The following is a 22,085-nucleotide window of genomic DNA, read 5'->3' as shown; positions in this document are numbered from 1 at the left end:
CTGTTCAAGTCCCAGGTGAAAATCCATCCTGGGACTCTGAATGCATATATTTAATTTTCTCCAGCAGCAGCATTTTGGCTTTCAAATTTGTGTTTTAACTTTCCCTTCATGTGAGACTCACAGCAAGGCTACACTGAAGGATGTAAAGCTCACTCCAGCTCTTCCATGTGACATAATTCTGACTGACAGTCTTAAAACAAAATTTGCTAAGTCAGAATGTTTGAACTGAATGTGAACTCCTCTTTAAACTATTAGAAGTTGAAGAGCAAGCAGTCTGGCATCAGATTGTTTCTACTCATTGAGGAAACTGTAAAATGAATGTTTTAGAGGCAATTGATGATTTGATCACAGCAAAACTAAGCAGCCTCTAACTTTAGGCCAATTTACTAGTTTTGCATGACACAACTGACAGCTAACACTGCTTGGCAAGAAGGGACATATCTTATTCATGAGAATTGCTAGTATCATTTGTTAGGTTCTGATCATGTGCTTGGAAATTTCAAGAGTTAATTTAGCAATCATAGAATCAACCAGGTTGGAAGAGACCTGCAAGATCAGCCAGTCCAACATAGCACCCAGCCCTATCCAGTCAACTAAACCATGGCACTAAGTGCCTCAGCCAGGCTTTTCTTCAACACCTCCAGGGACGGTGCCTCCACCACCTCCCTGGGCAGCCCATTCCAATGCCAATCACTCTCTCTGCCAACAGCTTCCTCCTAACATCCAGCCTAGACCTACCCTGGCACAACTTGAGACTGTGTCCCCTTGTTCTGTTGCTGGTTGCCTGGGAGAAGAGCCCACCCCCTACCTGGCTACAATGTCCCTTCAGGTAGTTGTAGACAGTAATAAGATCACCCCTGAGCCTCCTCTTCTCCAGGCTAAGCACCCAGCCTTTTTCTTTAACAAGTCATTTCTTTCAGTATCTAAAAGGAAGAGTTTTGCACCCAGTTTCTGTTCATTAGGTGTCCAGTTGCCTTTTGAAATCACTGTAACTTTAAACAGTGCTGCCTGTGGGGTTTTCCACACCAGCTGTGAATGCACTGTGGACAGGTTTTGAAGGTGGTATTACTTATTCTTGTGAACTTCTGCATTCCCTTCCAATACAGTGGCATAAACTTTGCCATTACACCGTATGGGGCACTAAAGAGTAAGTTGTGTTCAGTTCTCCCATTTGTAGGCTGTTCTCACTGCTCAGAATAAAATCTTCGCTCTCAGCAAGTCTGCTGATGACACCAAGCTGTGTGGTGCAGCTGACATGCTGGTGGGCAGGGATGGCATCCAGAGGGAACTTGACAGGCTGGAGAGGTGGGCCCATGCCAACCTCATAAGGTTCAAGACCAAGTGCAAGGTCTTGGATCTAGGTCGGGGCAATCCCAAGCACTGATATAGGCTGGGTAGTGAGTGGCTGGAGAGCAGACCTGAGGAAAGGGACCTGGGGGTGGTGGTGGGTGAGAAACTCAACATGAGCCTTCAGTGTGCACTTGCAGCCCAGAGAGCCAACTGCATCCCGGGCTGCATCAGGAGAAGTGTGGCCAGCAGGTTGAGGGAGGTGATTATCCCACTCTGCTCCATGCTGGTGAGACTCCACCTGGAGTATTGCATCCAGTTCTGGAGCCCCCATTACAAGAAGGACGTGGACATGCTGGAATGTGCCCAGAGAAGTGCCACAAGGATGATCAGAGGGCTGGAGCTCCTCTCCTATGGAGGCAGGCTGAAGGAGTTGGGGCTGTTCAGTCTGGAGAAGAGAAGGCTGTGAGGAGACTTAGTGTGGCCTTCCAGTATCTTAAGAGGGCTTACAAGAAAGCTGGTGAGGGACTTTCTAGGATGTCAAGTAGCGATAGGACTATGGGGAATGGAGCAAAACTAGAAGTGGGTAGATTCAAATTGGATGTTAGGAAGAAGTTCTTCACTATTAGTGTGGTGAGACACTGAAACAGGTTGCCCAGGGAGTTGGTTGAAGCTCCATCCCTGAAGGTTTTTAAAGCCAGGCTCTGAGCAACCTTATCTAGTGTGAGGTGTTCCTGCCCATAGCAGGGGGGTTTGGAGTTAGATTATCCTTGGGTTCCTTCCAGCCCTGACAACTCTGTGATTCTAAAATCTGGAATTATATTTACTTTTCCCATATTCCCCACCAAAAAGATTTGTGAACATTTGTTCAGTTTGGATAGATCCTATTTGAGTAAAGGGATGCCATGGGAAACTCTCTGTGATCAATAAAATGAAATACAGCAAAATGTTCAGTTCATCTGTATAAAATGTCTGCCTTAGGGCAAGCTGATTTGTATTCCAGAAGTGGCTACATTTTTCTGCCAGCTAAAACCTAAACTGTTGTATGCCCTGAGCTTCCCAATAGTAAGAAACCACTATTTGCACCTAAGTACTTCAATCTACCTGTGCTTCTTGTTGGTGTGATCCTGTCACAGTACCTGTGCTTTTAGCTCCCTTTGTCTCCAGAGATTTCTTTCTACTACTGATCTAGCACAAAGCCACTTTACATCATTTGTCAGCAGTCCTAGTACAGTCCTGGATAACCAGGGAGGTCCCAGCTGGCTGGAGACTGGCAAAATGTGACACCCATCACAAGAAGGGGTGTAAGGAGGACCCAGGGAACTATAAACAGGTCAGACTGACCTCTGTGCCTGGGAAGGTCATGGAGCAGATCAGGATGGAGCAGGCTGGAGGGCTGGGCAGGAAGAAATGTAATGAAATCCAACAAGGGCAAGTGCAGAGTCTTGCACCTGGGAAAGAACAACTCTAGGTATCAATATAGGTTGGAGACTGACTTGTTGGAAGGCAGTGAAGGGAAAAAGGATCTGGGAGTCCTAGTGGATGGGAGGTTGCCCATGAGCCAGCAGTGTGCTCTTGTGGCCAGGAGGGCCCTCCTGGGGTGTGTTAAAAGGGCCTGCCCCTCTACTCTGCCCTAGTGAGGCTGCATCTGGAGTACTGTATCCAGTTCTTGGCCCCTGAGTTCAGCAGGTACATAGAACTGCTTGAGAGTCAAGTGCAGAGCTGCAAAGATGATTAAGGGAATGGAACATCTCTCTTATGAGGAGAGACTGAGGGAACTGGAGCTCTTCAGCTTGGAGGAGAGGAGACTGAGAGGTGACCTCATCAATATTTCACAGAATCACAGAATCAACCAGGTTGGAAGAGACCTCCAGGATCATCCAGTCCAACCTAGCACCCAGCCCTAGCCAATCAACCAGACCATGGCACTAAGTGCCTCAGCCAGGCTTTGCTTCAACACCTCCAGGGTCGGTGACTCCACCACCTCCCTGGGCAGCCCATTCCAATGCAAATCACTCTCTCTGCCAACAACTTCCTCCTAACATCCAGCCTATACCTCCCCTGGCACAACTTGAGACTGTGTCCCCTTGTTCTGTTGCTGGTTGCCTGGCAGAAGAGACTAACCCCACCTGGCTACAGCCTCCCTTCAGGTAGTTGTAGACAGCAATGAGGTCATGCCTGAGCTTCCTCTTCTCCAGGCTAAACACCCCCAGCTCCCTCAACCTCTCCTCATAGGATTTGTGTTCCAGGCCTTCCACAACTTTGTTGCCTTTCTCTGGACACATTCCAGCACCTCAACATCTCTCTTGAATTGAGGACTCCAGAACTGGACACAGTACTCAAGGTGTGGCCTGACCAGTGCTGAGTACAGAGGAAGAATAACCTCCCTTGTCCTACTGGCCACACTCTTCCTGATGCACGCCAGGATGCCATTGGCTCTCTTGGCCACCTGGGCACACTGCTGCCTCATCTTCAGCTACTATCCACTAGTACCCCCAGGTCCCTTTCTTCCTGGCTGCTCTCAGCCACTCTGTCCTCAGCCTGTAGCACTGCTTGAGGTCTACGGTTCATTTCTGCTTGTTATCCAATCTGAAAGCTGAAGCTAATTTAAACAATTTGACATTTGTAACTATGACATTAATAACAATATTAGTATTTTGAAATTATTAATAAACAAATATGTGAAGGGTGAGTGCCAGGAGGCTGGAGCCAGGCTCTGCTCAATGATGGCTGGTGACAGGACAAGGGGTAATGGGTGAAAGCCAAGGCCTAGGAAGTTTCATGGAAACATGAGGAGGAACTTTTTCACTGTGAGTGGGACAGAACATTGGAACAGGCTGTCCAGGGCAGTTGTGGAGTCTCCCTCTCTGGAGATACTCAAAACACGCTTGGATACATTCCTGTGTGTACTGGTTTTGGGTGGATCCCTCCCCACGTAGAGTAAATTCACTACAACAGGGAGTTTTGGAAAGTCAGGAAAAAATGAGATTGTATTTCTTATAGTTTAAACTAAATATAACACAATAAGAAGAATAAAGTACTACAGAAATATAATAAGCTTAAGGAAGATGGGGAAGGGGTTGGGCAGCGCTGAAGCACCAAAAGCAGCAGCAGCCAAAACAGCAGCCAGGGAATAGAATCATAGAATCAACCAGTTTGGAAGAGACCTCCAAGATCATCCAGTCCAACCTAGCACCCAGCCCTAGCCAGTCAACTAGACCATGGCACCAAGTGCCTCATCCAGCAGGCACAGCAGAAGCAGCAAAGGGAAGGTACAAGCTGTGCTTCCAGACACAAAGCTCTTGATGCTCCAATGAAATGATATGAACTTATCCAGTGTTGCCATTATATGGCCTATCCCTAGAATGTTCACCTCTTCATTCAGAGCTTCTACTTCTAAGCTTCTCTGTTCCAATTTTGGTTTATGTTTGAGCTAGAAATCAGCTCAAATGGCCACACTGTGTGATATGGTATAGGTGATCCTGCTCTGGCAGGGAGTTGGACTGGATGATCTTTTGGTCAGGCACTGGAACAGGCTGCCCAGGGAGGTGGAGTTGCCATCCCTGGAGGTGGGATGTGGAGTGGATATGGCGCTTGAGGCTATGGTCTAGTGATTGAGGATGCTGGGATGAAGGTTGGACTGGATGATCCTGGTGGTCCTTTCCAATAGCGATGAGATGTTGTGCTGAGGGATTTGGTTTAGTCAAGGACTTGTCAGTGAGAAACTAATGATTGGACTGGAAGATCTTGAAGATCTTTTCCAATCTAAGAAATTCTGTGATTCTGTGATCTTTAGAGGTCTTCTCCAGCCCCTGACATTCTGTGATCCTGTGATCTTGAGTGCCATTATGCAGCAAGTGCAAGGCAAACATGGGCCCAGGCAGCACTGGCTCCTGAAGGGCAGGTCCTGCTTAACAAACCTGATCTGCTCTTATGAAAAGGTGACTCACGTAGTGGATGAGAGAAAGGATTCAGGTCAGACTAATTAGGATTTTTGTTATAGACATAAAGGAAACCTTTATGGACAGGCCACAGGATTTGATAGACTCTCCTATGCCAGAGGACAGTCATGTATCATCCACACTGCCACAGGGAAAGATATGATCACCACCATCCTAATGATAAGGCCAGTGCTTTTGCAGGTAATTCCTGTAAGGCAAAGGAAGTACCTATCACAATCCTACTTCTGTTACACAAGAAGCACAAACTGATGCTCCAGAGAGAAAAGGAATCCAGGACATGTAGAGATGATTCAACTATTTTCCAAGCCAGTTGCAATTCAGGAAAAAAAAGGGCTAAGAAGGAAAACCTAATGGCATTTGCCATTTTTCTTAGCTTTGTAACTAGGTAACAAAATATGCACTTTGCCCTAAGTAGTTTTACTGCTTTTACCATGAGCAAAAAGTCATTTTCAATGAGAAAGCTGAAAGCTTCTCTGCAACAAACTAAGGGAGGTCTCTCTGAAGGTCAAGTCTAACAGAAGCAATAGAAAGCACAAATATTTGCTATAAATAAGCACAGAGTCCTTACACTCTATCCTGCTCTGTACACACACATTTTGGAGTAGAAATTGGAGATTATGTTTTTTAAATGCATGCTTCATTTTTGCTACAGACATGAGTAAGAAGGTGGGTAAGAGATGTGTGGGAGAAACTAAGTAGAAAGAAGGGTTTAGGTGGTCATAAGAGAAAGCAAACATCTCACAAGGCAAAATCTGATTGGTAGAAGAAAATCACCTTCCCTCTAGAAAGGAGAACTTTGTGTAGAAGACCAGGGACAGTACTAAAGTAAGATGCTTAAACCATGACCTTGTAAACTAGCCACACATAATGCCATGAACCAGTGACAGCAAACCCCACGGGATATGTCTGGTAGCCCTTTCCCAATGAAAGAATTTGATCTCACAGTAACAGGGGGAAAAAGATCCTGGCTTTTTCTATATGTATAAATCCTGGTACTATGCTAGATGAAGAAGAAAATCATACTGAATTTGATTAACTTCATTTACATCTTCTCTGAGGACAGACTGAAAGAGTTGGGGCTGTTCAGTCTGGAGAAGAGGAGGCTCCCAGGTGACCTTCTTGTGGCCTTCCAGTATTTGAAGGGGGCCTACAAAAAGGCTGGGAAGGGACTTTTTAGGCTATCAGGGAGTGACAGGACTGGGGGGAATGGAGCAAAGCTGGAGGTGGGGAGGTTCAGACTGGATGTGAGGAGGAAGTTCTTGAACACTGGAGTGGTGAGAGGCTGGAATGGGTTGCTCAGGGAGGTGTTTGAAGCCCCATGGCTGGAGGTGTTTAAGGCCAGGCTGGATGAGTCTGTGTCCAGCCTGATCTCAGGTAGGGTGTCCCTGGGCATGGCAGGGGTGTTGGAACTAGATGCTCCTTGGTGCTCCCTTCCAACCCTGACAGATTCTATGAGTCTATGATTTATCTGATTCAGGTTTAAAAGAGAGGGAAAAGGAAGCATTACAAGAATAATGCCTGCAACATCACAGTACAGCCTGTTCTTTTTCTATTTTTTCTGTTGCTGTTGAGAAATTACCCTTCAGAAACCTTGTTGTATTTCCTTAAGGTAACCTGGGGGCATGTATTGCTTGGGAGCAGCAATCTTGCTCCAGAACAAGCAGTCTCCTTTTTGTCTCGATTCTACTTTCAGCCTACTGGCCACACTTCATCCTGTCATTATGAACCACAAGACACTAAAGCATTTTTACAGGAGAGTGAAATAAAACTGATATTGCTTTTATGGTTCACAATTTTATTTCACTTGTCTTTGTGATGAAGCAAGCATAGAATCATAGAATCAACCAGGTTGGAAGAGACCTCCAAGATCAGCCAGTCCAACCTAGCACCCAGCCCTGTCCAATCAACCAGACCATGGCACTAAGTGCCTCATCCAGTCTTTTCTTGAAGACCCCCAGGGACGGTGCCTCCACCACCTCCCTGGGCAGCCCATTCCAATGGGAAATCACTCTCTCTGTGAAGAACTTCCTCCTAATATCCAGGTACTATAAGGTCAAAGAGACAGGAAAGATGAGGTTAGGTCGAGACACTGAAATATAGATATGCACACGTGGTAAATGTTTAAGTTTAAAGCCAATGGATCACTCTCTCTGCCAACAACTTCCTCCTAACATCCAGCCTGTATTTTCCCCTGGCACAACTTGAGATTGTGTCCCCTTGTTCTATTTCTGGTTGCCTGGCAGAAGAGGCCACCCCCTAGCTGGCTACAGCCTCCCTTCAGGTAGTTGCAGACAGTAGATGTAGATGTAATACATCCCTTAGCATTGGAAGTGGCATTCTAAACTGCAAGAATGGCATCAAAGAACATTTTTTTTTAAATGGGAGACTGCATTTTCCTAACAGATGAAGAACCTGGGGTCAGATCAGAGTTTAAGTAGTTTCTAAGTCTAGACTTGTTCCAGACTTCTCATTTGATTTAAAATAAATCAATTAACATACTAGTACCTTATTTCCACTGCTTTAAAAAGAGAAATAATACTTCATTGACATTCTGAGTGATTTGTCTGGGCTACAGACATCTGAGATGAAAGTTAATCTGTGTGTACACAGCACCTAGCAAACCATGTCTCGACATCAATTAGTGTTCAAAATGCTACTTGCTACTTAAATTATAGTTAATAAGAGGACAATACTACAGGAAGGAATACATCCTATTACAGTGATGGACACATAGTGGTGATGCATGCATCATTACACTTGAAAGACATTCAGAAGTAGTAAGTAAAAGGTTTAATTTGATGGCAATTCAGAAGAGAATCACAGAATGCTAGGAAGTGGAATGGACCTGCAGAGATCGACTTCAACATCCCTGCAAAGCAGGACTACTTAGGGCAAGTCATAGGATTGCATCCATGTGGGTTTGAAGTTCTCTGAAGGAGACTCCACAACCACCCTGGGCAGCCTGTTTCAGTGCTCCATCACCCTCACAGCAAAAAAAGTTTTTCTCACGTTGAGATGGAATGTTCTGTGATGGAATTTATGCCCATGACCCCTTGTCCTGTAACTGTAAATGACTGGAAAGAGACTGGCTCCATCCTCCTGACAGCCACCCTTCAGATTATTTTAGACATTGATAAGGTCCCCTCTTGGGCTTCTCCCTGGGGCCTCTCATAATGCATTTCAGCAAGAAGAAACCACCACTAAAAAAATTCATACCTTTCAGGGTAAAAAACCATGAATGCACCTATTAGTCTTTCTGCTCTTTCAAGTGTTTAACTGGCTGAAACAGAACACTGTCCAATATTCTTCAATTTGCTTGCAAGGTTCAGATTGAATTAATTCTGTCTCTCTGCACAGAAGCGTTGGGAATATCAGCCTGCCTTCTGAGATAAGTTTGAAACATTCTCAGTCAGATAACCCAAAACAAAAACACAGCTATCACTGCTTACCCAAATGTTTTAGCCTTGCCAAAGGCAGAGCTCTGCTCTGTGGTTCCTGATTCTGTGCTGCCATCTGGTGGCACTTCGGGAAAATAGACTCCACGGGAGCCAGTGCTGCTGCATAACCTTTCACAGAGCCTCCGGAGGGCGCTGTGTGCTTGGACCCCTTGCCATAACACCACAGAATCACAAGGTGCAACCTGTTGGAAGAGACCTCAAAGACCTTCCAGTCCAACCCCTTGACACAGCACTGAAGGGTCAACACTAAATCATGTCCCTAAGTGCCAGATCCACACAGAATCATACAATCAAGAAGGCTGGAAGAGATCTCCAAGATCATCCAGTCCAACCTAGCACCCAGCCCTAGCCAGCCAACTAGACCATGGCACTAAGTGCCTCAGCCAGGCTTTGCTTCAACACCTTCAAGGATGGCAACTCCACCACCTCCCTGGGTAGCTCATTCCAGTGGCAAATCACCCTCTCTGTGAAGAACTTCCTGCTAATATCAAGCCCATACCTCCCCTGGCATGATTTGAGACTGTGTCCCCTTCTTCTGTTGCTGGTTGCCGGACAGAAGAGACCAACCCCCACCTGGCTACAACCTCCTTTCGGGTAGTTGTAGACAGCAATGAGGTCACGCCAGGCTGCACACCCCCAGCTTCCTCAGCCTCTCCTCACAGGGCTGTGTTCCAGGCCCCTCACCAGCTTTGTTGCCCTTCTCTGGACATGTTCCAGTATCTCAACATCTCTCTTGAATTGAGGAGCCTAGAACTGGACACAGGACTCAATGTGTAGCCTGACCAGTGTTGAGGACAGGGGAAGAATAACCTCCTTCATCCTGCTGGCCACACTGTTCCTGATCCAGACTAGGATGCCATGGGCTCTCCTGGCCACCTGGCCACACTGGTGGCTCATGTTCAACCTACTATCTACAAGTACCTCCAGTACATGGTGCTACATAACAAGAACAGCAAGCAGGCAGAAGGAGCAGCAGAGAGGTTATGGAATTTGCCTAAAGCTTTTAAGTTGACTCTAGGACTACATAGGCATCCAGCATGTTACCCAAAGGCAAAGCATATTCCTGGCATGGATTTGCAGTCCAATTAACACACAGGTAGCTTCCCAAAGGTTGGCTTACACATCTCTCAACCAGTCAGCACTTGGCCATTTTCACAGCGCAGGCATGGCTTAGGAAAGTGCTGTGATTCTCTTCTTCTCCCTGGGAGAAAGAGGCTTAAAAAAACCCCCAGAACTTACAGCACCTTATGTAAGGTCACACAGAAGGACAACAGTAAAATCAGAGAATTAAATCCAGCTCACCAAAGTTTCAATCACCAGTAAGTGATGGCTTCCTGTCTGAAGGAACTCTAACCATCTAACTGTCTGACTTTGTTCCTGGTAAATTAGATTTGTCATGGTTCGAGAAACGAATGGGAAACCTATTTCTGTAGGGAAATAAATGTTTCTGAGGGATGAGGCAGGAAAGAATAAAGAGAGGAAAAACATACCTTAAGAAATGATCTGGATGAGGGCACTGAGTCAGTCATCAGCAAATTTGCAGATGACACCAAGCTGGGGGCAGATGTGGCTGGGTTGGAGGGCAGAAGGGCTCTGCAGTAGGACCTTGACCGCCTGGACAGATAGGCAGAGTCCAAGGGGATGGTGTTCAATAGCTCCAAGTGCAGGGTGCTGCACTTTGGCTACAACAACCCCATGCAGAGATACAGGCTGGGGTCGGAGTGGCTGGAGAGCAGCCAGACAGAGAGGGATCTGGGGGTGCTGATTGATACCCGCCTGAACATGAGCCAGCAGTGTGCCCAGGTGGCCAAGAGAGCCAATGGCATCCTGGCCTGCATCAGGAATGGTGTGGTCAGCAGGAGCAGGGAGGTCATTCTGCCCCTGTACTCTGCACTGGTTAGACCTCACCTTGAGTGCTGTGTTCAGTTCTGGGCCCCCCAGTTTAGGAGGGACATTGAGATGCTTGAGTGTGTCCAGAGAAGGGCGACGAGGCTGGGGAGAGGCCTTGAGCACAGCCCTACGAGGAGAGGCTGAGGGAGCTGGGATTGGTTAGCCTGGAGAAGAGGAGGCTCAGGGGAGACCTTATTGCTGTCTACAACTCTCTGAGGGGAGGTTGTGGCCAGGGGGAGGTTGCTCTCTTCTCTCAGGTGGCCAGCACCAGAACGAGAGGACACAGCCTCAAGCTACACCAGGGGAGATTTAGGCTGGAGGTGAGGAGAAAGTTCTTCCCTGAGAGAGTCATTGGGCACTGGAATGGGCTGCCCGGGGAGGTGGTGGAGTCGCCGTCCCTGGAGCTGTTCAAGGCAGGATTGGACGTGGCACTTGGTGCCATGGTCTGGCCTTGAGCTCTGTGGTAAAGGGTTGGACTTGATGATCTGTGAGGTCTCTTCCAACCTTGGTGATACTGTGATACTGTGAAATTAAGGTACCTGGGACCCTTCACCAGTCGATGATCTAAGATTAACTAGGTCTAAAAGTATGTGCATTAAATTAGTTTCATTTTAATGTGGAAAAATAGTTTCTTAATAGCTGTTTGTGACTAAATATGTCAGCACTGCTTTACTTGGGGATTGCCTGGGGACATATGCACAGTCTAATTTAGTAATAATTTCCATCCCTCTCTGCTCAATGAACAAATAAACTAATCTTGCATGACAACTAAATGTTGCAGCAACACTGGTAACTTTAATGAGAATGCATGGACAACATTATCACAGTATCACAGTATCATCAGGGTTGGAAGAGACCTCATAGATCATCAAGCCCAATCCTTTACCACAGAGCTCAAGGCTAGACCATGGCACCAAGTGCCACGTCCAACCTTGCCTTGAACTGCCCCAGGGACGGCGACTCCAACAGATGAAAAGCAAAGTAAAACAATCAGCCCTGGTGCTAAACATATTCCCACTTAAAAATGAAGGAAAACAGACTTTTAAATTTGTGCCTGAGATGCTGGATTTCTGACTACAGTAGACTCTGAAGGGCTCTGTTCTTTCAATCAGCCTTATTTTTGTGCATCTAGCCCAAGAAAAATAAATTGCACAATTGTCCTGAAGAGATTCCAATTTCTGTTCTTTGGGTTTCTCATCTATATTCTTCTTGGCACAGATATTTTTCTTCCTCATCTCTTTGTATCAGTAGGCTTATAAGAGTCTGATTCAGTTTTATTTCTTTTTATTACAAACTTTCTACCCAGGCAGCTCTTTAAGAAACCTAAACATCCTTTACTTGCACTTTCTCAGTTTCAGTTATTATATTTTCAAGGAATATGTCCAAATAAAATATGATGTTACAGTACTCACAACTTCAGGTTACTGCACCACTTTGCTGCTAACAAGCCAGATTTTCAGTGTATAGCAAAGCAGCCCCAGCCAACTTTCCACATCAAAACTTCGACAGGTGGAAGGTAAATTCACTTTTCATCAACAGGACAAGAAACTCCCAAGCAATGCACAATGAAAACCCAGTTCCAGCTTCCCTATAAAGGGATTTAAACATTGACCAGGAAAGGGACACGTAACTATGCCAAAAATAATCCAGCTTCCAGCCACCTTCCACCCCAAAGTGCATCTAAGGATGGAAGAGTCAGGCACAGAAAGCACAACAGTGGGACCGAGTGTGACACTGCGACCTAGTGGGTCCATCACTCATTTGGGATGTGTAATTCCTGTTTCATCTCTTATTGTTAAGGCTATGTATGTACTTTGCAAGCAACAGCCACAACTGTATCAGTAAGTTTGCAGATGACACCAAGCTAGGAGCAGGTGTTGATCTGCTGGAAGGTAGGAGAGCCCTGCAGAGGGGCCTGGACAGGCTGGATGGGTGGGCAGAGGCCGATGGGATGAGATTGAACAAGGCCAAGTGCAGGGTTCTGCACTTGGGCCACAACAACCCCAAGCAGCACTACAGACTGGGGACAGAGTGGCTGGAGAGCAGCCAGGCAGAAAGGGACCTGGGGATAATGGTGGATAGTAGCTGAAGATGAGCAGCAGTGTGCCCAGGTGGGCAGGAGAGCCAATGGCATCCAGGTCTGGATCAAGAACAGTGTGGCCAGTAGGACAAGGGAGGTTATTCTTCCCTTGTACTCAACACTGCTCAGGCCACACCTTGAGTCCTGTGTTCAGTTGTGGGCCCCTCAATTCAAGAGAGATGTTGAGGTACTGGAATGTGTCCAGAGAAGGGTAACAAAGCTGGTGAGGGGCTTGGAACACAAACCCTATGAGGAGAGGCTGAGGGAGCTGGGGGTGTGCAGCCTGGAGAAGAGGAGGCTCAGGGATGATCTCATTGCTGTCTACAACTACCTGAAGGGAGGCTGTAGCCAGGTGGGGGTTGGTCTCTTCTCCCAGGTAACCAGCAACAGAACAAGGGGACACAGTCTCAAGTTGTGCCAGGGGAGGTCTAGGCTGGATGTTAGGAGGAAGTTGTTGGCAGAGAGAGTGATTGGCATTGGAATGGGCTGCCCAGGGAGGTGGTGGAGTCAACATCCCTGGAGGTGTTCAAGAAAAGCCTGGATGAGGCACTTAATGGGTGCTAGGTTGGACTGGCTGATCTTGGAGGTCTCTTCCAACCTGGTTGACTCTATGATTCTATGATTCTACTCTCCTGCAGAACTTGGGATAGTTTCTTTTTTCTCTAAAGGGGTATATTGTGAATGAATATTTAACTACATTTTCAAGGCTTTCACTGTCATTCAAAATTTTTTACATTCAGATTGTTTCATTCAAATATTCAATTACTTGACAGAGCGTAAAACATAAATGAGCTGGCTTTCAAATGTACTCTGTCAATAGATAGATGAAAGAAAAACATAGAACTGCAAAGTCTTTTACCTAAAGTCTATAAAATATAGCCTCAGACTGGAAAACATAACCTCAGCCTGCAAAGTATTTTCATCTAAAGTCTATAAAATATCACCTCAGACTGCAAAATACAACCTCAGACTGCAAAGTCTTTTTATCCTCTAAAATTTGAAAACAAATTTCAAAGTGATCATCAAATCCATTAGAGGCACAGAGATAATTTACATAACCTAAATAATCTTGTACTTGGCTGTTTGCTAAGACATCAAATGCACACTAGATGGCACCTCCAGTTCAGATAGTTTCATCCTACGATGCCTTCTCAAAGAGAAGGTGAAATTGAGAAGTATCTTGAAACTCAGTAACACATTTTGGGCAAAACAAAACTGGATGATGAGCTAAACTAGGAGATGCTGATGTCTGCACTGTATTAAGATCCTCTCTGTGGTGTTGCCATTTGTGGTGGAAGGTCCAAATTATACCTAGAATACATATCCATGACATGTCCTGAACACCTACCTGAATACCCATCTTGGCACCCCCCCCTCTCTTCTTCCCAGGTGGAAGAAGCACAGGAGAGTAGACTAAAGCCTTGGTGCCTCTCAGTCTATCACAGACACCATATTTGGCCTTGTTTTGCAGCCTGCTTTGGTTTTGGTAAGCACAGGTCACAGATGCAAGGCATCTGCTGGTGGAGCGCCCATGGCTGGAGGCGTTGCAGAAAGCTATGGCCATGGCACTTGGGGACAGGGTTTGGTGGCCATGGTGGGGTTGGGTTGCTGGTTGGACTCAATGCTCTCAGAGGGCTTTTCCATCCAAAACAACCCTATGGTTCTACTGAGGCAGTTTGAGGCCAATTTCTAGTGTAGAAATTTCTTGCCAGTGTTACCACTTGAGTTATGATCAGTTTAAAGAGCTCCTCTGTGGTGGTTAAATCTCCCGTTTTTTGGTGGTTAAATCTCCCTTTTTTTGAGAGATAACTTGGGATTGGTTCTAGGGGTGTTATTGTCCATTGCTGTTGGTCAAAGACACTCATCAAAATGCTTAAAAACCTACCAAAGTTATTTGTTTGCTGCTGCTGTTGTTTCGTTTGCTACCCATTCGCCTTGTGCGCCTTTGTGTCCCATGTCCCTTTGCACCACATGTACCTGGGGACTTGCCTCCCCTACGACTGGCAGCCCTGACCCTGCCTGTCTCCCACACAGAGCTGAGGGACTGAAATGGCTTGCCCCACGAGGGCATACAGCTGCCCACCTGAGCTCAGCTGAGCCTGAGTCTGTTTGACTCTGGCCGAGTCTAGGCAATGGCCCAGCAAAGAGTTGTGACCCTGGGACCTGCCAGCATGCCGCTCCAGCCCGAGGGCTGACTCCTTGCTATGCACAGCACCCAACTGGACTGTTCCAGCCTGCAAACCTGGATCCTGCTTTGCCCAGGTGACTGACCACTCCAATGACCTCCTGAGAGCCACGGAGGACTTGCTTTTGTATCCTTGGATTTCCTATGACAACATTCTCAATCTGAGCTAACCAAGCAGCAAAACCCCGCTGCACCATCACCATGTGGAAGGCCACCACGTGGCTGGGATTATATTTTCCCTTGTTTATGCTTTTGGATTGCAGCATGTAGTTTTGGATGACAAATATCGAGACTCTAACCAGTGAGTAACTCTTTTCTGAAGTTTGTGAAAGTTTATGCTTCATCTTTAAGCAGCAGTTTGTGCTGCAAGACTCTCCAGTTATAAACACTTTCTGAAACCTTTCCTAAATCACTTAAATTTAATCTGATTATATATAGAGAATCATAGAATCAAGCAGGTTAGAAGAGACCTCTAAGATCATTCAGTTCAACCTAGCACCCAGTCCTGCCCAATTAACTAGACCATAGCACTAAGTGCCTCACCCAGGCTTTTCTTCAACACCTCCAGGGATGGCAACTCCAGCACCTCCCTGGGCAGCCCATTCTGCAGAATTAGTTTTACCAACTGCATAATAGAATCTGTGTATGTAAATAAATTTGGGTTTTTTTTCTTTATGTATTTAATAAACTAATATTTTTTCTATCAGCCTCATTACAATTCACTTCTAACCCTGTTGAGCTGGCCTCACTTAGGCCATGCGGGAGCGGGAAGACACGAGCTCATACCAATATGGTACATAGGTGATCAATCCATTTATTGAAGCTAAGTGTGGTGCTTATGTCGTGGAGTTTGGTACAGGGGCTTGTACTTCTGATAGGCTTACACAGGCAGAGATGGTCTGTCCACACACACAGAGGCAGACCTGACCAACTACCCCCCTTAATCCCCCTTTGCAGCAGCTTAGCCACAACACTGCTTGTTCCCAGGGCTGACCAGCCTGCCCTCCTCGCAGCTCAGAACTCCTTCAGCTTCTCTGCTAGCCTCCCAAGGCCACCCCTCTGCAGCTGTGCCTCCTTATCAGTTCAGTTACTCAATCCTGCTTACTCTCCTTATTTTCTCAGACTATTCGGTTCTGCCCAACCCCGGCATAACCCAAATTCAAACCCACTGTGCTCGTTTGAGCCTAGCTGGGATATTTCAGTGAGAGGAATTATATTATAGGCTGTGAAAAGGAAACAATGGTGATGTCTGCTTCACTCATAGGCTTGCTGAGATGAATAAAAACAAGAACACAAACATACATAACAGAGCTGTTCTCTAGCTTTGGCTGCCTCCCTTCTCTCTCTAACCTGCTCTCTGTGTAACTAATCTGTCTGTCTGCTTCCTAATCCCCCTTGCTGAGTCTCCAAACTCATCTTGAATGTAAGGCAAAGTCTGGGATAAGGCAGAGGGGTGGAAGGGTGGTTGAGAGCCCCTCCTGGGGACTCTGATTTCTAGGAGGGCTGTTGTGTTTCTGTATTACTTTTTTAACTTGCATATTTCTGTCTATAGCTGTATATATTGTAAATACCTGCTTGTATATTGTGCTAATATACAGCTTCATTCCTTAACTTCCAGCTCAGCTGAGTCTAGTCTGGTTGATTTTCACAAGTGTGGGGGGGCGAGTAACACCCAAACCATCACATCTTTATCTGGTGCCCTTAACACCATACTACAGACAGCATTAAGCAAGGAAGCATCTCCGCCTGAGCTAAGTGCAACTATCACCATTAACAAGCGCTATAAAACCCAAGAGTAAATAAACAGAGTATTAGGTGACAAACTGTTTCCAGATGAGATTTCACAATGTGGAAACCAAAAAGACTTCTCTGTGTATCCCTTGCAGCATAGTCAAAGAACAAATTGAAGTAGTTGGCCAGTAAAGCCCAACGTAAGTACTTACAGACAAAATTTGATCTCCTCGCTGCAGTTCTCCGCTGAGGTCGGCAGGCCCGCCTGCTAGGATGAAAGACACGAAAATGCCTTCCCCATCTTCTCCTCCCACAATGTTAAAACCAAGTCCTGTGGAGCCCTTGTGCAGGATGATTTTTCGAGGCTCTCTGTATAGAAACAAAATGATAATGTTTATCCATTCAACCCTGTCTGTACACATCTCTCAAGGCATCTTAAGCATACTCTATTTTCCTTAGGACACAGTGGTCTGTTGTGGCCTAAAGAAACCATTTAACACGTGAGATAAATCTGTTAACTGGAGAACAGACAAGACTGGAATTAACCAGTGTTCATTACTTTTTCTCCCCACTTGTGGCTGAATCCAAACACCTCTATAAATCTCAGCCCACTGGAATAATCCTCACTAAGATAAGTGATAGATTGATGAAAAGAGAAAACTGACTGCATATCATAATGTCATTTGTAGCAATAATGTATACATAAATAATCATTTTTTTTCCTAGTTCTAGTCTCCTTTTTAAACAAATGAATCATAGAGTCATAGAATCAGTCAGAGTTGGAAGAGACCACAATGATCATCTAGTTCCCACCCCTTGCCAAGGGCAGGGACACCCTACCCTAGATCAGGATGGCCAAACGAACAAAGGACAATTTCAAAACTCTAGGTAAAGCAATGACAAGTATATTTGATCCTGACAGGTCAAGCCAAGAGAGCAAAATCTCATGAAAAAAAATCAGTTTCACATTATGGACGTGGCACTTGGTGCCATGATCTAGCCTTGAGCTCTGTGGTAAAGGGTTGGACTTGATGATCTATGAGGTCTCTTCCAACCTTGGTGATACTGTGATTATTAGATGATCCTTGTGGTCCCTTCCAATCCTGCCTGATTCTATGATTCTAGGATTTCCTGTGTACTATATAACACTCCTACATCATATGATCAGTTATTTCATTTCATAGAATCATAGAATCATAGAATCAACCAGGTTGGAAGAGACCTCCAAGATCATCCAGTCCAACCTAGCACCCAGCCCTAACCAATCAACTAGACCATGGCACTAAGTGCCTCATCCAGTCTTTTCTTGAAGACCCCCAGGGACGGTGCCTCCACCACCTCCCTGGGCAGCCCAAAGACAAGAAAAGAGAGAGAGAGAGAGAGGAGATTAAACCAGGGATGTCTTATTTAATGTTAATTCTTACAGCTGTATGCACGGAGACCATTTTTACATGATAATTCTGAAATCAGTGAGTGTTTGCTCATCTTTGCCCAGTGTTGTTCAGACTGTATCCCCAGCAACCTTTAAGCAACATCTCAACTATCTGACACTGAACTTTATTTCTTCTGAAAGCAAAACCACAAGCAAACTTATTGTAATGTTTTAATGGTGATTGTAACCTTCAGTCAAAGTGTTAGTCCTGCTCCAAGTAGGACTCCATTTTATCATTGTTCTTACCATAGTACAGTCAGAAAGCCTTTCAAATGTGCAGCTTGTGACAAGAATACGTAGTGTCCATATGCCTTGCATGCCCTTGATTTTTAACCAATCAGAAAATAAAGGGAATTTGGTTTTGCTTTGTTTCTGTTGGTTTGCTTTGCAGCAACTATTTCAGCACCTTCTCAAGCATGTGTATGTTAGACAGAATGTAATCCAGATCTAAGTCTGACCAGGATTTTAATTAGGAAGCGTGGCCTGGGGGTTGAAGCAGAACTAGGACAGCAAGCTGGAAGCATGGATTCCTCTCCCTGCTTAGCCCATGCACTGCTGAGTGATCTTGGCAAGTCATTTGTTCTTCCAGCTTCGATTTCCTCATCCACAAAAAGATACTATGACACTTGTCATCTTTGAGTCTTACCCATCAAAAATACTTTGCCAGAGCTGAGCTACTGACATTGTTATTTACCTCAATATTGAGGAAAAAGTGGCAGTAAAGCCAAAAACATTTCCAAGCTCTGCTGCTGAGAAATCAGAGGAGCTCTTGTTCATATTTCCACATATGACAGGCAGCTTGGATCATAAAGTTGAAAGCCAGGGCTATGGGCAAAACTAGGTCAATACAACTGGGTATCCACTGAATAGTAAGCTGTGGAGCTCAACAAAAAATTGGCCCAGTTATTAATCCCTGTCTCTCATCAAGTCAGCAGATTTATGCCCAAAAGGCTGTCAGTGCTCTTTTGTAGCTTTGGCCTTTTGACAGCAAAATTCACATTCTGCTCTTGGGTGACTGTGTTCAGAGGAAGCTCAAACAATAACTGGGAAATGTCAGAAGCTGTGATTAGAACACAACGGGGTTTGGCTCCTGCTTTTCAGCTTAGTCAGGTAATTTTGGTCATGACTGAAATTTGACTGTATAGAGACTGACCAACCGTGACATATCTTCATATTCCCTTCATAGCTGAGCACCCTGCAAAACCTGAAAGGTGGATTTGGAATACATAAGTGGTGTTGTCATCCTCATAGAAATAACCTTCAGCCATGGCTGTACTGCAAAAACTAGAGGAAGTCTTAGAATCATAGAATCAGTCAGGGTTGGAAGGGACCACAAGTTCAGGATATCAGAGAGTGACAGGACTAGGGGGAATGGAGCAAAGCTGGAGGTGGGTAGATTCAGGCTGGATGTGAGGATTTCATTCTTCAGCATGAGAGTGGTGAGAGGCTGGAAGGGCTTGCCCAGGGAGGTGGTTGAAGCCCCTGAAGGTGTTTAAGGCCAGGCTGGATGAGGCTGTGGGCAGCCTGATCTAGGGTAGGGTGTCCCTGCCCATGGCAGAGGGGTTGGAACTGGATGATCCTTGTGGTCCCTTCCAACCTGTCTGATTCTGTGATCCCAACCCTGACTGATTCTATGGTTCTGTGATATAGCTGACCATCAAGATGTTATATATTTACCTGGCATAAAAGTTCATACTCAATAATTTAAATATGATGGTTAAGAAGACCTAAGAAAAAGTGTTCCAACTCTCCTTGAATATTTGGGAAGTAACATTAGGGAAAACTCCATCTCTACTAAAATTCTTTAGGAGTGTAACTCCAATGCACATGAAAGAATGCAGATAAATTCTGTAAAGGAGGTCATGGAGTAAAAGATATGGTGGTGGGAAGGAAAACGTGAAAGGAAGGTAACTGGAACATGAAGTGATGTTCTCTTGCAGTGAATGCGCTGAGCACATCTCTGCAGTTCTCTGCAGAAGACAGCAAGCCAGGCATAGGTAATTGCAGGGACCTTGTTTTCAACGTTCAGTTTCATTTGGAGGACAATAGGTGGCAATCTGGAGCCACCCAGGAGAAAGAACAGCCTGACACCCAGTGTTTCTGAAACGCCCATTTCTGCCTCCACCTTTAACTACTTATCCCATTTACAATTTCTTCTGTAATAAATATGGCTGGGGGTAAGTTTCTAGGTGCTAACAAAGCATACCAGCACTTTCATTCTCTCTGTGCGTGGTTTATGCCCTCCTGCAGCTTTGTACCAAACACAAACACAGAAGAGCAGCAGGGGAAATCAAGCAGAAATTAGAAAGGAGTGTGAGATGAAAACATTCCTGGACTGACAGAAGGCAGCAGAAGGGAAAAATAAAAACCACAACCAACAAACCCACCAAAAAAAACAGCAGGATAAAGGGAGAGAGTGTAAAAGAGAACAGGATAAAGTGAGACAGTGTAAAGGAGAACAGGATTGACAGTGTAAAGGAGAACAGAGCAGGAATTAGAAATGTAAAGAAAGAAGAAAGGAAGATTAACTATAATAAAGCCAGAAGCAAAGAAGCAAATAAAGTGCTGCAATCCACACAAATTTACAGGCTCAGAAATCAATAGGAGAATCAATTTGGATGGACTTGGTAACTTGCTGCAGGGAGATCAGATTAGATTCTGTAAAGCATAAGCTGCAGGCCTGATGTAAGAGCAAAATATTATCAAATTAATATTTGAAACCAGTAAGTAGTAATACATCACAGCAGGTAAAACTTTAACACTTAAGACAATAACCCTGTCATAAACATGGGATTAAACAAGATACATCAAAAAATGAGGCATTGCTCCTCCCCTGAACCACTTTCTTTTGGTTCATGTTTGTTTTGTCTGTCCATTATCTTGAACATAGATCTAAATGTTTTGTAGCTAGGATATCTGTACTGCATATTTGTTTTGATCATTTCATTTATTTACAACAAGAAAAAATGGCAAGAGAATAAATGTGAGCATTCTAAAGATTGTGAATCCATAGTAATTATAGATTTAATTTAGGAGATTAAGAAACTGGACTGATAAATGAAGGAAAAGAGCTTTCTGCAAACAGGTAATTCTTATAATAACTAACTGGAAGAAAATCCAATTTTAATTTGCTTATTTTGTGCTGCTGGCTACATGAAGAACAGTCAGTTTTAGTATTCATCTCACACTGACAGCTCCATCTTTCTGGTTCTTTTGCACCATCTATGAAATTGGGGCATTGAAACGATTTTATGTTATTTTTTTTTGCAGCATCTACAGAAATTTTAAGCAAGTTAGGCACTTTCAAAAATCAGACCTTAGAGACTCTTTCAGTAATGTACAATCAGTGAGGAATCCCAAATCAGCAGGGATTTTGAATTATGACTTTGATCTTACTCTGGATGCAGGTTTTGTGTTGATGCTGTTTGCTTGATAAAGGCTACTGAAATCAGCCATCCATGCATGCACATGCTCATTTGCTGTTACAGTAATGCACACCAGAGAGAGCCCAGAGGAATGCTCATTTATCCTCCTGCCTGCATTAGGGTAGCACCCAGTCTCCAGCTAAGAACCCACACCCTCTGCACAAAACACTACACACATATAACGCAAGAAACAAACCATTCAAGCTACTTAAAGTAATAAATAGCAGGAGGAAAAATTGAAGTAGGGAGACATTGCATTCATTGGTTAAAGTCACACATTAGTCATACATCAAGGACAAAAAAATAGTAATCCACAGGATTAAAGCACTCTTGAGCAGTGTGGTGTTTGGCTTGTGAAAAATCACTGTGTGAGCACTGAGCTACTCCCACTTAGAGTCAGTTGGCTATTTAAGCCACTTTTTTTCCAGTACAATACCTGTAGTTTTCTTCTCATGCTTCAAAAAATTCTGATAAGTAACTGCACATTTATTTCTGAGAGCCAAAAAGGTATTCAAACCAGAAGGCCCTTAAAAAAAGGTGATACAGTAAGACTGAGCATTCTCCATAGCATTTTAAGACAGAAAGCTAGGATAGACAGTGAGTGTACCAGTGTGCATGATGTTTTAAAGGGTGGT

General features: G+C 44.8%; 1 protein-coding gene across 24 annotated transcripts in view; it reads right to left on the bottom strand.

Annotated features, from left to right (window-relative positions):
* Nucleotides 1–22,085, bottom strand: part of DLG2 (discs large MAGUK scaffold protein 2) — a 1,415,634-nt gene that overhangs the window by 270,028 nt on the left and 1,123,521 nt on the right. For all 24 annotated transcript variants that reach the window (XM_064169211.1, XM_064169239.1, XM_064169248.1 and 21 more), the window contains one exon: nucleotides 16,806–16,962. In XM_064169211.1, the coding sequence (XP_064025281.1) occupies nucleotides 16,806–16,962 (157 nt within the window). The remainder of the gene's footprint in view (nucleotides 1–16,805; nucleotides 16,963–22,085) is intronic.

The sequence above is a fragment of the Pogoniulus pusillus genome, chromosome 3 (genome assembly GCF_015220805.1).
Source record: "Pogoniulus pusillus isolate bPogPus1 chromosome 3, bPogPus1.pri, whole genome shotgun sequence".
NCBI classification, from domain to species: Eukaryota; Metazoa; Chordata; class Aves; order Piciformes; family Lybiidae; genus Pogoniulus; species Pogoniulus pusillus.
The sequence above is the reverse complement of the archived record's forward strand: the minus strand, read 5'-3'. Positions and strand labels throughout refer to the sequence as shown.